The 16,200-nt window shown below is 49.4% G+C and overlaps 1 protein-coding gene across 4 annotated transcripts in view; it reads left to right on the top strand.

Annotated features, from left to right (window-relative positions):
- The first annotated feature begins 236 nt into the window (after positions 1-236).
- Positions 237-16,200, top strand: part of LOC119971660 (protein phosphatase 1 regulatory subunit 12A-like) — a 266,177-nt gene continuing 250,213 nt past the window's right edge. For 2 of the 4 annotated variants that reach the window (XM_038807503.1, XM_038807502.1), the window contains exon 1: positions 238-656. In XM_038807503.1, coding sequence (XP_038663431.1) covers positions 390-656 — 267 coding nt within the window. In that variant the 5' untranslated portion in view covers positions 238-389. Of the gene's footprint in view, positions 657-16,200 lie in introns of all 4 variants that reach the window. The other 2 variants (XM_038807505.1, XM_038807504.1) reach the window with 2 other exon arrangements.

The following is a 16,200-nucleotide window of genomic DNA, read 5'->3' as shown; positions in this document are numbered from 1 at the left end:
ACTTTTCCGTATGACCTGTTTTCTAGTTTATTTAGTATGAAATATTCTGTCATACCCAGTGGGACAGATTTTGGCGGTATGGATGAATTGACTATAATTCATACAGAATGTGGATCTTGTGAGGTTGGGTTTGTATATTTTACCTGATGGCTGTGTAGAGGAAAGGTTTGCGGGGCGGGGGCGGGGGGTTAGAGAGTGGCTGCAATGTAGAAGAGATGTGACTAGATGGCGCCGGGTAGGTAGGCTGCGATGTATATAGTGTGTGTGGGGATGCTGTAGGTTTGGCTTCAGTGGCTGTAATGTATACAGAGGGTGTGTAGATGGCGCAGGGCTGTGTGGCGGAGGCTGGAGCTGGGATTTCGGGCACTCCCGGCTGAGTGCAGTGGAAGATGGCGGCTGAGGATCGGGAGAGGGATCAGGCCCGCAGTGACAATGCGAAGCACAAGAGGAAGGAGCAGCTGAAGCGCTGGCTGGGCTCGGAGACCGACCGCGAGTCGGAGCGGCCCCGCACCAAGCAGCTGCGAGTCAAGTTCGCCGAGGGAGCCGTCTTCCTGGCTGCCTGTTCGAGCGGGGACCGGGACGAGGTGGAGAAGCTGCTGCTGAGAGGAGGTGACATCAACTACACCAATGTGGACGGTCTGACCGCCCTGCACCAGGTAAGCACCTCACTGAACCCACTCCCCAGCTCAAGTCCCCCGGGGGTGGGGGGCAGAGAGTCAACCCACTCCTCCCGCCAAACTTGTCAACTCTCACTCTTGGGGGGGGGGGGGGGGGGAGCTCGGGGGCTGAGGCGCCTCTGCAGGAGGAGATGGTGCAGCTTCCAGTCAGCCCGGGGCAAACCCATTCACAACCTTTACATCAAATAGGCAAAGGACCAATGGCTGAAGAGTTATTGAGGCCATCTCAGACGGGAAAAAAGGCCGGCGACAACTTTCTCCAGTGGGCTTTTAAAAAAAAAATACTGCTGGGTCTTAATGGAGCAGAGGGTCCCAGGTCCAGGCTCTGGGTCCTGGTCGAGTTGCTCTGCTCCTGCACTCTGTGTGTGTGTTTCCTCCACCTGAGGAACAGCCCCCGGGCCGGAATCACAATGATTTGGAGCCGAGTCTGGTTCATGGAAAATGTCCTTTTAAAGAGTCCGATCCACACCCGGAGCCTTGCAGTGATTGTGACATTGGAGGAGTGGGGCAGTGCTGCTGCCGCGTTACTACCTCCTTCCCTCTCTCTCTCTCGCTGTCCTTTTTGCTGAACTCCCTAAAATCTACCCCGGGTCATTTTGAATTGAGAGCTCAAGGCAAATAAAGATAGCCAGCAGGTGATTTGGAATGCCTGTGTCCTACAGATGGCGGCTGCTCTGATTTATTGGCGTTAATCTTTGGTTGAGATCAGCATTTCTGTCATTGTCACCTTGGAAGCTGACAGCACAGGAGTCCAGTCAGCCCATCATGTATGAGTCAGCCCATCATGTATGCGTCAACTCCTTGCAACCTAAAAGCTAACCCCCTTCCCCTTCCTCCACTTTCTGCTGCATATCATCATTTACTTCAAATGTTTATAGTTATTCTTCAAAAGCTGCAATGTTTTCAGCCACTCCATATAGCAAAGTGTTTTCTGTTCGAGCAGTCCTCTGCAAATCAATTTATCTTAAATGTAAAGGAATGCTTGGAAAAATAGGAGTGTTTTTGTTAAAACAGAGACAATTAAAGTTGATTTGATATTGATGTTTTCATATAATGATGTAGTGAGACAAATTAATCGTAGAATCGCTACAGTGTAGAAGGAGGCCATTTGGCTCATTCAGTCTGCACCGATTGTCTGAAAGAGCATTCTGCCGCCCTATTACCGTAACACCATAACCCCACCTAACCTGCATACCCCTGGACTTTAAGGGGCTATCCACCTAATCACATCTTTGGACTGTGGAAGGAAACCGGAGCAACTGGAGGAAACCCAAGCAGGCATGGAGAGAAAGTGCAAACACCACACAGTCACCTAAGGCCGTAATCGAACCCGGTCACTGGCTCTGTGAGGCAGCAGTGTTAACCACTGTGCCACACTTGGGTACAGAGAGGTGGATTTCCTAAGTAACTGAGGGGAGAGTAAGGAGGCACAATGTTTACATAAAGGTTTGTGAGACTCTGGAATGCAGCATTGAAGGATAGGTTGAAGGAAAGCAGAGTTACGGGCACATGAGATTCTGGCAGCTGCTGGTGTGGAGGGTAAGATCCCAACATGGCCAAACAACCCATTTCCTTGTAATTTCTCTCTGTTTCCGACTTCCGGTGTCGGCGGGCGGGAGGTAGCCGCACGTTGGAGGGCTTCCGCTCGGGAATAGAATTTTCAGGGTTTTAATGCCCGGTCCCGGGACAACGGATGCTGAAAAAGTTGTAGGAGGACACAGTGAGGAGAACTGTCCAAGTTTTTGAAAAAAACAGCCGTGAAAAAGGAAGCTAATGAAAATCCGCCGTTGAGTGGAAAAGTCGGCGTGGGAACTGTATGGAAAGCGGATGCTGGGGCGCTGGGGGAGGCCGCATTGCTCACAGCAGAAGGAATGACCATGGTGATGAGCGTGGAATTTGAAACACAAAACATATGGAAGTGATGAAGAAGGAGATGGGGGTGGTATTAAAAGTGCTGGTGGAGGAGGCGATTGCCCTGGTGAGGGCGGCAGTATCGAGTGCAGCGGCGGAGGTGCGGGAACAAGGCGAGACACTGAAGGAAGTGGAAGAGGCATTATCTCAACACAGTGATCAACTCACCTCGATGGGGAAGGAGCTGCGGAGGGTGATAGAGACCAACAAGTGTCTACGAGCCAAAATGGAAGACCTGGAAAACAAATCCAGGCGACAGAATCTTTGAGGATCGTGGGTTTGTCTGAAGGGGTGGAAGGCCCGAGGCCAATGAGTATTTTGCCACAATGTTGGCGGAGCTATTTAGGGAGTGGGGACGATCCCTCGCGATACGAACTGGATCAGGCTCATAGGTCGTGGAGACCTATACCAAAGGCGAGTGAGCCACCAAGAGTAGTGACTGTTTGTTTCCGTAGGTACAGTGTGAAGGAGAAGGCTCTCTGCTGGGCAAAGCAGAAGCGGGTGGTGCAGTACGCTGGAGCTGGTATACGCATATCAGGACTTTACGGTGGAGTTGGCGAGGAGGTGGGCGGCCTTTGGCCGGGTGAAGAAGGCACTGTATAACAGCATGGTGCAGTGCAGCATAGTATATCTAGCTAAGTTGAGGGTGACCAACAAATCCAAGGACTATTATTTTGGGATGGCGGAAGTGGCAGAGGGGTTTGCGAAGGCAGAAGGACTGTGGCAGAATTGAGAAATGGGACTTGTATAGATGTAGCCTCATGTAACTTTATTTTTTCACAGCGTGTTTGTGTGTGTACCAAATGAGTCACCGCTGTATATTTGGACAAGGGAAGAGTTGGGACTTTCATTTGCATTGATGGTTCTTTGGGGCTTTAGTGTGTATGCTGGGGTTGTGTGTTAAAGGGGATTCCCTTTAAAGGGGATTTAAAGTATGTTAAAGGGGATTGCTGCACTTACGGGCAGCACGGTAGCACAAGTGGATAGCACTGTGGCTTCACAGCGCCAGGGTCCGAGGTTCGATTCCCTGCTGGGTCACTGTCTGTGCAGAGTCTGCACGTTCTCCTTGTGTCTGCGTGGGTTTCCTCCGGGTGCTCCGATTTCCTCCCACAGTCCAAAGACGTGCAGGTTAGGTGGATTGGCCATGATAAATTGCCCTTAAGACCAAAAAGGTTAGGAGGGGTTATTGGGTTACAGGGAGAGGGTGGAAGTGAGAGCATGGGTGGGTCGGTGCAGACTCGATGGGCCGAATGGCCTCCTTCTGCACTGTATTGTCTATGTTCTATGTTCTTTGTTTCGCTGGGACCGGGTAGGGGGGGAAGGAAACCCAGGCGGGGGCCTCCTGGCTGGCTAGTTTAAGCCGGCCAGTGAACGGGAGTGAGGTGGGGGGAGCCTGGTAGAACAGGTTTTGATGAGTCTAGCCGGGGTGAAAAGTTGGGGGGAAGGAACCGATGCTGGGGGGAGGAGTTTACAAGAGGAAGTGGAGAGGAGGAATCTGTGTGTGTGGCGGGTGGGGTCTGCAATTCATGGGTGTCATTCACAGTACACTTTCAGGGATTAGATGGCTTTGAATATTGCGGGGGAGGGGTTTGGGGGTGCGATTCCTGATTCCTTTTTCTTTTTTCTCTTTTGTTCTTCGGAGGTTTCTTTTTATTTGATGCTTATATTGTCATGCGGGCCGTTGTTTGGGGGTTGGTAGGAGGATGGGACTGTTGTTGTTAATAAGGGGATTGACATTGCATTCGTTACCGTTTACTGTTTGGTGGGGTGTAAATTTTTATGTGAAAAAGGAGAATAAAAATATTTTTACAAAATGTTTTCTCTCTGTTTCCATGTAACCTTAGAGGGTAAATTCTCCACTGGCGGGATTCTCCGTTCCACCAGTAGCGCATCCCCATCCGCGTTCCCTGGCAGCGTGGAGTGGCTACAAGGGAAATCCCATTGGCTGGCCACTGGAACTGAGAACCCTGCTGCCAGGGATGGCTCACCGCCAAGAAACACTCGGTTTTGGAGGCGGAGAGTTCACCCCTTTGTGTTTAAATGGGTAAATCTCTTGTCTGACTCTCCAACATAAGATAATATAAATCAGGTCAGATACTTAAATGTGGAAATTTATAAACTGTTAATTGTAGCTTGAGAAAGCCACTAGACCCTAAACTCTGCCATTACTTTAGAAGTGCTTCTAAAAACACAAAAGATCGCAAACTCGAAATGTTAGTCTTTGTTATTTTATGCAGTAAAAGGAATATAATAACTCATGTAAATATCATGCCTGTAATGGTCACGAGACTCAAATCACTTTACAACCAATTAAGTACTTTTAAAGTCCAGTCACTAATAATATGTGATAAGAAATAGGAGCCAGTGGTGGGCCATTCGACCTTTCAAACCTGTTCTGTCATTCAATAAAACCATGGCTAATCTTCTACCTGAACTCCACCTTCTTTCACAGCCCCCATATTGCTTAATTCCTTTCACATCCAAAAATCTATCTTTCTATGTTTTAGACATACTCAAAAACTGATCATCTCCCGTCTTTTGGGGAAGTAATTCACAGCCTCCTGAGTGAACATATGTTCATCACCTCAGTCGAAAATGACCAACCCCTTATTCTGAGACTGTGACGCCATGCGCTAGACTCTCCAATCGGAAGAAACATTTTCTTTGCATCTACTCTGTCAAACCCCTTATTTTCTACACTTGGATTTCTTCCAGATTTTAGGGATTGGAGGCCCAAGTCTTTTCAATATCTCCTCATAGAACAATCTCCAATCCCTGAACCGTCTTTGCCCTCCTTCCAAGAAAATATATCCTTCCTTTGGTAATGAAACCAAAACTGTAGTCAATACTGCAGATGTGGTCTCACCAATGCCCTGTATAAATGCAGTAAGATTCCTTTGTTCTTATCTCTCCATTTATTTTGTAATAAACACTAACATTGCTTAACTTTCTGATTTGTTGCTGTACTTGCACGTTTAACTTTCTATAATTTGTGTTCAAGAACACCCGAGTCCTTTTGAATGCCAACATTTCCCAATCAATCATCATTTTCAAAAATGTTTTGCTTTTTTCATTTATCTTCCCAAAGTAGATAACTGCACATTTCTTCACATATTCCATCTGCTTTGTTTTTGGCACTAAACATGTCGATAGCCCTTTGCAGCCTCTATGTGTGCTTCTCATAGTTTACTTTCCCACCTAACACTTTATTGTCAGCAAACTTGGATACATTGCACTCGTCCCCCCCACCCCATCTAAGTCACAGATTTAGGATGTAGATAGCTGAGACCCAAGCATTGATTGTTGCCGTACCCCACAGTTACAGCTTGCCAAAGTGCACACATCCTGTCTCCAGCCTATTAGTGGCCAATTGAGAGTTACATGACATCATACTCTTGGGTAAGCTTCCTTTCCACTGACTTAAACCGGGGAGGTGTTGGGGCTGAGAGGGGCACAGTTTGGGAGCCATAGCATCCCTTGAAATCCAGCTCACGTCTCTGTCATGGCTAATAGATCAAACCAATCTGTATTTATGCTGTTACTTCTTTATTTTATCATTGTGAATTATTTGGGGTTTTGAAAATAGTGCCTCTAACTTTTTTTCATGATGCCACTTCAGTCTCTAATGCTTGATTATCTTAAGTGCTCTGACTTTCCTGACCCAATGTGCTTTCTTTACTCAAATAGCTGCTATGCTCGGCAACCTTGACATTTGTCTTGCTGCTTTTAAATTCACTATTTCCTAACTCTTCCACCCCAGCACCTTCATTTGTTTAAAGCCCTAACTACTGCCTTAATTATTCAATTTGCCAGGACATTGGTCCTAGAATCATAGGATTCGCACAGTGCAGAAGGAGGCCATTCAGCCCATCGAGTCTGCACTGACCATTTGAAAGACCACCCTACACAGACCCAATCCCTGCCCTATCCCTTTAACCCCACCTAACATTTGGATACTTGGGGCAATTTACATGGCCAATCCACCTAACCTGCACATCTTTGGACTGTGGGAGGAAACCCACGCAGATACGGGGAGAATGTGCAAACTCCACACCGTCACGCGAGGTCGGAATCGAATCTGGTTCCCTGGTGCTGTGAGGCATTAGTGCTGACCACTGTGTCACCGTGCTGCCCTGGTTTAAAGGGTTGCTGTCCAACGGAACATTTTCCTCTTTTCCCAGTGCTGATGCCAGAATTGAAATCCTTGCTTCCCACGCTTAACCTTCTAATCTGCTTATCCCAATAACAATTTGCATATGGTTTAGGCAACAACCCTGCGTGATTATTACCTGTGTTTGAATTTCAGCTGGTACTCCTCAAATTCTCTCAGAACCTTATTTGTAGTTCTACCAATGTTGTCAGTTCTTAGATGGACCATAATAGCAGGATCCTCCTCCTCCCACTCCCAAGTTCTTCTCCAGCTGTGAGACAATGTCCTTAAATCTGGTACTGGGTAGGCAACGCAACATTCTGAATTCTTGGTCGTGGTTGCAGAGCTCGGTATCTATCTCCCTGACTCTACTGTCCCTTAGCCACCTACGCTGCGAAGTGGGTTGAACAATCATAGAATGATACAACACAATTGCAGCTCATGTCTTTTGAATGAGCTATTTAATTTTTCCCACTCCCCTGCTCTTTTCTCATAGTCTGGTGATCTGTTCTCCTTGAAATATTTATCCAATTCCTTTTTAAAAGTTTATTATTGAATCTGCTTCCAAAGACCTTTCTAGCAGTACGTTCCAGATTTCAGCAGCTCAAGAAATGTACCCTTTTTCTGCCTCTGGATTTTCTGCCAATTACCTGAAATCGGTTCCTGCTGACATTTCTACCACAGTTTCATCCTAGTTGCTCCAACAAAATCCCTCATCCTTTTGATCATCTATTAATCTCCCTTCAACCTTTTCTTCTGTAAGGAGGACAAGACCACCTTTTCCAGTCTTTTCACATAAAGTGCGGTGCCCAGAATTAGTCGCCGTATTTCAGCTGAGGCCGAACCAGATTTTCCTTTATATAACGGTCTTGCATTCTGAGGATAAGGGGTAGTAGACCATTCAGGACAGAGATGAGGAGAAATTGCATCACCCAGAGAACGGTCGGCCTGTGGAATTCGTCACCACAAGAAGTAGTTAACATGTTTTCAAGTAGCACTTAGATATAACACTTGGGGGATCAAAGGATATGGGGGGAAGCAGGATTAGGCAACTGGGTTGGTTGATCAGCCATGATCATAATGAATGGTGGAGCAGGCCCGAAGGGCCGAATGACCTCCTCCTCCTATTTTTTATGTTTCTATTAATTTCTTACTTTTGTAGTAGATATATATATATTGTTTTCTAAATTTAGAGTACCCAATTCTTTTTTCCAACTAAGGGACAATTTAGCGTGGCCAAGTCACCTGGACTGCACATTTGGGTTGTGGGGGCGAAACCCACGCAAACAGGGGGAGGATGTGCAAACTCCACACCGACAGTGACCCAGAGCCGGGATCGAATCTGGGACACTGCGCCACCATCCTGCCATACTAGATATATTTTAATGAAGAATCTTAACATTCCAATCCCACCCAACCGAATTTCGGGTCTATTGTGACATGTTGAGTGGTGTGCTATATGCTGGTTCAGAGGACAGTATGCGGTTTCAAAGGGCAGTATGCTTGTATCTACTCTCATTTGTACTTGTATCATAAATAATGTGGATAGTTGCACATTGACCCTGAGTCAGGAGTGCAGCATGTTATAAAAGTATCCCAAATGCAAAGGACAAGGCAAAATGTATGGCTCATTTCTCAAATTGATCTGAATCTGGGAAGCTCTGTAAATCACAGTGTGCCTATGGTCATGTTCCTGCAGCTGGATTTGGAGTTGTGGTGATAATCAGTTACCCTTTCCATCTCCTCTTCCTGTTTCCTTGGAGAAAGTAAACCACTTGTATGGATTACTATATAGAGACAGGGAGTTGAGAGTTACTAAAACAGAAAATGCTGGATAAACTCACCAGGTCTGTCAATACCTGTGGAGAGTGAAACAGAGTTAACATTGTGGATCTAAATAGCCCTTCTGCAGAGTTAAGTTTGGGGTCATTTAGACCCGAAACGTTAACTGTGTTTCTCTCTCTACTGATGTTGCCAGCCAGACCTGCTGAATGTATCCAGCATTTGCTGTTTATATTTCACAATTGCAGCATTTGCAGCATTTTGCTTTTAGTTGAGAGTTATTGTTGGGGCGAGCAAGATAAAAGATGGGATGATAGTGGGTTCATCGAGTTATAGTGTGATGGGTCACAGGGTTATTCCGGGATCAGTGTGCTGGGTCATGGTATTAATATGGATTCAGTGTGTTGGGTCAAGGGGCTATTGCAGGGTCAGTGTGTTGGGTCAAGAGGATATTATAAGGTTAGCGTGTTGGGTCACTGGGTTATTGTGGGGTCAGTGTGTTGGATCAAGAAGATATTACAGGGTCAGATTGTTCGGTCGGTTTATTGCAGTCAGTGTGTTGGGTCAAGGGGTTATTGTGAGGTCAGCGTGTTCATCACTGGGGGGTCAGTGTGTTGGGTAAAGGGTTTTTTGCGGGGTCAGTGTGTTGGGCAAGAGGATAATGCAGGGTCAGTGTGACTGGTCACAGGTTTATTGCAGGGTCAGTGTGACGGGTCACTGGGTTATTGTGGGGTCAGTGTGAAGGGTCACTGGGTTATTGTGGGGTCAGTGTGTTGGGTCACAGGGTTATTGTGGGGTCAGTGTGTTGGGTCACAGGGTTACTGTGGGGTCAGTGTGTTGGGTCACAGGGTTATTGTGGGGTCAGTGTGTTGGGTCACTGGGTTATTGTGGGGTCAGTGTGTTGGGTCACTGGGTTATTGTGGGGTCAGTGTGTTGGGTCACTGGGTTATTGTGGGGTCAGTGTGTTGGGTCACTGGGTTATTGTGGGGTCAGTGTGTTGGGTCACTGGGTTATTGTGGGGTCAGTGTGTTGGGTCACAGGGTTATTGTGGGGTCAGTGTGTTGGGTCACTGGGTTATTGTGGGGTCAGTGTGTTGGGTCACTGGGTTATTGTGGGGTCAGTGTGTTGGGTCACAGGGTTATTGTGGGGTCAGTGTGTTGGGTCACTGGGTTATTGTGGGGTCAGTTGTTGGGTCACATGGTTATTGTGGGGTCAGTGTGTTGGGTCCAATGGGTTATTGTGGGGTCAGTGTGTTGGGGTCACTGGGTTATTGTGTGGTCAGTGTGTTGGGTCACTGGGTTATTGTGGGTCAGTGTGTTGGGTCACTGGGTTATTGTGGGGTTCAGTGTGTTGGGTCACAGGGTTATGGTGGGGGTCAGTGTGTTGGGTCACTGGTTATTGTGGGGTCAGTGTGTTGGGTCACGGGGTTATTGGTGGTTCAGTGTGTTTGGGTCACAGGGTTATTGTGGGGTCAGTGGTGTTGGGGTCACTGGGTTATTGTGGGGTCAGTGTGTTGGGTCACAGGGTTCTGCGGGATCAGTGTGTTGGTCACTGGGTTATTGTGGGGTCAGTGTGTTGGGTCACAGGGTTACTGCGGGGTCAGTGTGTTGGGTCCACGGGTTTTGTGGGGTCAGTGTGTTGGGTCACTGGTTATTGTGGGATCAGTGTGTTGGGTCACAGGGTTATTGTGGGGTCAGTGTGTTGGGTCACTGGGTTATTGTGGGGTCAGTGTGTTGGGTCACTGGGTTATTGTGGGGTCAGTGTGTTGGGTCACTGGGTTATTGTGGGGTCAGTGTGTTGGGTCACTGGGTTATTGTGGGGTCAGTGTGTTGGGTCACAGGGTTATTGTGGGGTCAGTGTGTTGGGTCACTGGGTTATTGTGGGGTCAGTGTGTTGGGTCACTGGGTTATTGTGGGGTCAGTGTGTTGGGTCACTGGGTTATTGTGGGGTCAGTGTGTTGGGTCACAGGGTTATTGTGGGGTCAGTGTGTTGGGTCACTGGGTTATTGTGGGGTCAGTGTATTGGGTCACAGGGTTATTGAGGGGTCAGTGTGTTGGGTCACTGGGTTATTGAGGGGTCAGTGTGTTGGGTCAATGGGTTATTGAGGGGTCAGTGTGTTGGGTCACAGGGTTATTGTGGGGTCAGTGTGTTGGGCAAGAGGATAATACAGGGTCAATGTGTTAGTCAGGGTTTATTCCAGGGTCAGTGTTTGGGTCAATGGGTTATTCCGGGTACAGCACATTGGGTCAATAGGATATTACAGGGTTAGTGTGTTGGATCAATGGGTTACTGCGGGATCAGTGTGTTGGGTCACAGGGTTACTGCGGGATCAGTGTGTTGGGTCACAGGGTTACTGCGGGATCAGTGTGTTGGGTCACAGGGTTACTGCGGGATCAGTGTGTTGGGTCACTGGGTTATTGTGGGGTCAGTGTATTGGGTCACAGGGTTATTGTGGGGTCAGTGTGTTGGGTCACAGGGTTATTGTGGGGTCAGTGTGTTGGGTCACAGGGTTACTGCGGGATCAGTGTGTTGGGTCACTGGGTTATTGTGGGGTCAGTGTGTTGGGTCACAGGGTTATTGTGGGGTCAGTGTGTTGGGTCACTGGGTTATTGTGGGGTCAGTGTGTTGGGTCACTGGGTTATTGTGGGGTCAGTGTGTTGGGTCACTGGGTTATTGTGGGGTCAGTGTGTTGGGTCACTGGGTTATTGTGGGGTCAGTGTGTTGGGTCACTGGGTCAGTGTGTTGGGTCACTGGGTTATTGTGGGGTCAGTGTGTTGGGTCACAGGGTTATTGTGGGGTCAGTGTGTTGGGTCACTGGGTTATTGTGGGGTCAGTGTGTTGGGTCACTGGGTTATTGTGGGGTCAGTGTGTTGGGTCACAGGGTTATTGTGGGGTCAGTGTGTTGGGTCACTGGGTTATTGTGGGGTCAGTGTGTTGGGTCACAGGGTTATTGTGGGGTCAGTGTGTTGGGTCACTGGGTTATTGTGGGGTCAGTGTGTTGGGTCACAGGGTTATTGTGGGGTCAGTGTGTTGGGTCACTGGGTTATTGTGGGGTCAGTGTGTTGGGTCACAGGGTTACTGCGGGGTCAGTGTGTTGGGTCACAGGGTTATTGTGGGGTCAGTGTGTTGGGTCACAGGGTTATTGTGGGGTCAGTGTGTTGGGTCACTGGGTTATTGTGGGGTCAGTGTGTTGGGTCACTGGGTTACTGCGGGGTCAGTGTGTTGGGTCACTGGGTTATTGAGGGGTCAGTGTGTTGGGTCACAGGGTTATTGTGGGGTCAGTCTGTTGGGTCACAGGGTTACTGTGGGGTCAGTGTGTTGGGTCACAGGGTTATTGTGGGGTCAGTGTGTTGGGTCATTGGGTTATTGTGGGATCAGTGTGTTAGGTCACAGGGTTACTGTGGGGTCAGTGTGTTGGGTCACAGGGTTATTGTGGGGTCAGTGTGTTGGGTCACTGGGTTATTGTGGGGTCAGTGTGTTGGGTCACAGGGTTATTGTGGGGTCAGTGTGTTGGGTCACTGGGTTATTGTGGGGTCAGTGTGTTGGGTCACAGGGTTATTGTGGGGTCAGTGTGTTGGGTCACTGGGTTATTGTGGGGTCAGTGTAGTTGGGTCACTGGGTTATTGTGGGGTCAGTGTGTTGGGTCACTGGGTTATTGAGGGGTCAGTGTGTTGGGTCACAGGGTTATTGTGGGGTCAGTCTGTTGGGTCACAGGGTTATTGTGGGGTCAGTGTGTTGGGACACAGGGTTATTGTGGGATCAGTGTGTTGGGTCACTGGGTTATTGTGGGGTCAGTGTGTTGGGTCACAGGGTTATTGTGGGGTCAGTGTGTTGGGTCACAGGGTTATTGCGGGGTCAGTGTGTTGGGTCACAGGGTTATTGTGGGGTCAGTGTGTTGGGTCACAGGGTTATTGTGGGGTCAGTGTGTTGGGTCACTGGGTTACTGCGGGATCAGTGTGTTGGGTCACAGGGTTATTGTGGGGTCAGTGTGTTGGGTCACAGGGTTATTGTGGGGTCAGTGTGTTGGGTCACTGGGTTATTGTGGGGTCAGTGTGTTGGGTCACAGGGTTATTGTGGGGTCAGTGTGTTGGGTCACTGGGTTATTGTGGGGTCAGTGTGTTGGGTCACAGGGTTATTGTGGGGTCAGTGTGTTGGGTCACTGGGTTATTGTGGGGTCAGTGTATTGGGTCACTGGGTTATTGTGGGGTCAGTGTGTTGGGTCACTGGGTTATTGTGGGGTCAGTGTGTTGGGTCACAGGGTTACTGCGGGATCAGTGTGTTGGGTCACTGGGTTATTGTGGGGTCAGTGTGTTGGGTCACAGGGTTACTGCGGGGTCAGTGTGTTGGATCACAGGGTTATTGCGAGGTCAGTGTGTTGGGTCACTGGGTTATTGTGGGGTCAGTGTGTTGGGTCACTGGGTTATTGCAGGGTCAGTGTGACGGGTCACTGGGTTATTGCAGGGTCAGTGTGACGGGTCACTGGGTTATTGTGGGGTCAGTGTGTTGGGTCACTGGGTTATTGTGGGGTCAGTGTGTTGGGTCACAGGGTTATTGTGGGGTCAGTGTGTTGGGTCACAGGGTTATTGTGGGGTCAGTGTGTTGGGTCACTGGGTTATTGTGGGGTCAGTGTGTTGGGTCACTGGGTTATTGTGGGGTCAGTGTGTTGGGTCACTGGGTTATTGTGGGGTCAGTGTGTTGGGTCACAGGGTTATTGTGGCGTCAGTGTGTTGGGTCACTGGGTTACTGCGGGATCAGTGTGTTGGGTCACAGGGTTATTGTGGCGTCAGTGTGTTGGGTCACTGGGTTATTGTGGGATCAGTGTGTTGGGTCACAGGGTTATTGTGGGGTCAGTGTGTTGGGTCACAGGGTTATTGAGGGGTCAGTGTGTTGGGTCACTGGGTTACTGCGGGATCAGTGTGTTGGGTCACAGGGTTATTGTGGGGTCAGTGTATTGGGTCACTGGGTTATTGTGGGGTCAGTGTGTTGGGTCACAGGGTTATTGTGGGGTCAGTGTGTTGGGTCACAGGGTTACTGCGGGATCAGTGTGTTGGGTCACAGGGTTATTGTGGGGTCAGTGTGTTGGGTCACTGGGTTATTGTGGGGTCAGTGTGTTGGGTCACTGGGTTATTGTGGGGTCAGTGTGTTGGGTCACTGGGTTACTGCGGGATCAGTGTGTTGGGTCACAGGGTTATTGTGGGGTCAGTGTGTTGGGTCACAGGGTTATTGTGGGGTCAGTGTGTTGGGTCACTGGGTTACTGCGGGATCAGTGTGTTGGATCACTGGGTTATTGTGGCGTCAGTGTGTTGGGTCACTGGGTTATTGTGGGGTCAGTGTGTTGGATCACTGGGTTATTGTGGGGTCAGTGTGTTGGGTCACTGGGTTATTGTGGGGTCAGTGTGTTGGGTCACTGGGTTATTGTGGGGTCAGTGTGTTGGGTCACAGGGTTATTGTGGGGTCAGTGTGTTGGGTCACTGGGTTATTGTGGTGTCAGTGTGTTGGGTCACTGGGTTATTGTGGGGTCAGTGTGTTGGATCACTGGGTTATTGTGGGGTCAGTGTGTTGGGTCACAGGGTTATTGTGGGGTCAGTGTGTTGGGTCACTGGGTTATTGAGGGGTCAGTGTGTTGGGTCACTGGGTTATTGAGGGGTCAGTGTGTTGGGTCACAGGGTTATTGTGGGGTCAGTGTATTGGGTCACAGGGTTATTGTGGGGTCAGTGTGTTGGGTCACTGGGTTATTGAGGGGTCAGTGTGTTGGGTCACTGGGTTATTGAGGGGTCAGTGTGTTGGGTCACAGGGTTATTGTGGGGTCAGTGTATTGGGTCACTGGGTTATTGTGGGGTCAGTGTGTTGGGTCACTGGGTTATTGTGGGGTCAGTGTGTTGGGTCACTGGGTTATTGTGGGGTCAGTGTGTTGGGTCACAGGGTTATTGTGGGGTCAGTGTGTTGGGTCACTGGGTTATTGTGGGGTCAGTGTGTTGGGTCACAGGGTTATTGTGGGGTCAGTGTGTTGGGTCACAGGGTTATTGTGGGGTCAGTGTGTTGGGTCACTGGGTTATTGTGGGGTCAGTGTGTTGGGTCACAGGGTTATTGTGGGGTCAGTGTGTTGGGTCACAGGGTTATTGTGGGGTCAGTGTGTTGGGTCACTGGGTTATTGTGGGGTCAGTGTGTTGGGTCACTGGGTTATTGTGGGGTCAGTGTGTTGGGTCACTGGGTTATTGTGGGGTCAGTGTGTTGGGTACACAGGGTTATTGTGGGATCAGTGTGTTGGGTCACTGGGTTATTGTGGGATCAGTGTGTTGGGTCACAGGGTTATTGTGGGGTCAGTGTGTTGGGTCACAGGGATATTGTGGGGTCAGTGTGTTGGGTCAATGGGTTACTGCGGGATCAGTGTGTTGGGTCACAGGGTTATTGTGGGGTCAGTGTGTTGGGTCACAGGGTTATTGTGGGGTCAGTGTGTTGGGTCAATGGGTTACTGCGGGATCAGTGTGTTGGGTCACAGGGTTATTGTGGGGTCAGTGTGTTGGGTCACAGGGTTATTGTGGGGTCAGTGTGTTGGGTCACAGGGTTATTGCGGGATCAGTGTGTTGGGTCAATGGGTTACTGCGGGATCAGTGTGTTGGGTCACAGGGTTATTGTGGGGTCAGTGTGTTGGGTCACAGGGTTATTGTGGGGTCAGTGTGTTGGGTCACTGGGTTATTGTGGGGTCAGTGTGTTGGGTCACAGGGTTACTGCGGGATCAGTGTGTTGGATCACTGGGTTATTGTGGGGTCAGTGTGTTGGGTCACAGGGTTATTGTGGGGTCAGTGTGTTGGGTCACTGGGTTATTGTGGGGTCAGTGTGTTGGGTCACAGGGTTATTGCGGGATCAGTGTGTTGGGTCACTGGGTTACTGCGGGATCAGTGTGTTGGATCACTGGGTTATTGTGGCGTCAGTGTGTTGGGTCACTGGGTTATTGTGGGGTCAGTGTGTTGGATCACTGGGTTATTGTGGGGTCAGTGTGTTGGATCACTGGGTTATTGTGGGGTCAGTGTGTTGGATCACTGGGTTATTGTGGGGTCAGTGTGTTGGGTCACTGGGTTATTGTGGGGTCAGTGTGTTGGGTCACTGGGTTATTGTGGGGTCAGTGTGTTGGGTCACAGGGTTATTGTGGGGTCAGTGTGTTGGGTCACTGGGTTATTGTGGTGTCAGTGTGTTGGGTCACTGGGTTATTGTGGGGTCAGTGTGTTGGATCACTGGGTTATTGTGGGGTCAGTGTGTTGGGTCACAGGGTTACTGCGGGATCAGTGTGTTGGGTCACAGGGTTATTGTGGGGTCAGTGTGTTGGGTCACAGGGTTATTGTGGGGTCAGTGTGTTGGGTCACAGGGTTATTGTGGGGTCAGTGTATTGGGTCACAGGGTTATTGTGGGGTCAGTGTGTTGGGTCACTGGGTTATTGAGGGGTCAGTGTGTTGGGTCACTGGGTTATTGTGGGGTCAGTGTGTTGGGTCACTGGGTTATTGTGGGGTCAGTGTATTGGGTCACAGGGTTATTGTGGGGTCAGTGTATTGGGTCACTGGGTTATTGTGGGGTCAGTGTGTTGGGTCACTGGGTTATTGTGGGGTCAGTGTGTTGGGTCACTGGGTTATTGTGGGGTCAGTGTGTTGGGTCACTGGGTTATTGTGGGGTCAGTGTGTTGGGTCA

Source organism: Scyliorhinus canicula, chromosome 9 (genome assembly GCF_902713615.1).
Source record: "Scyliorhinus canicula chromosome 9, sScyCan1.1, whole genome shotgun sequence".
NCBI classification, from domain to species: Eukaryota; Metazoa; Chordata; class Chondrichthyes; order Carcharhiniformes; family Scyliorhinidae; genus Scyliorhinus; species Scyliorhinus canicula.
The sequence above is the reverse complement of the archived record's forward strand: the minus strand, read 5'-3'. Positions and strand labels throughout refer to the sequence as shown.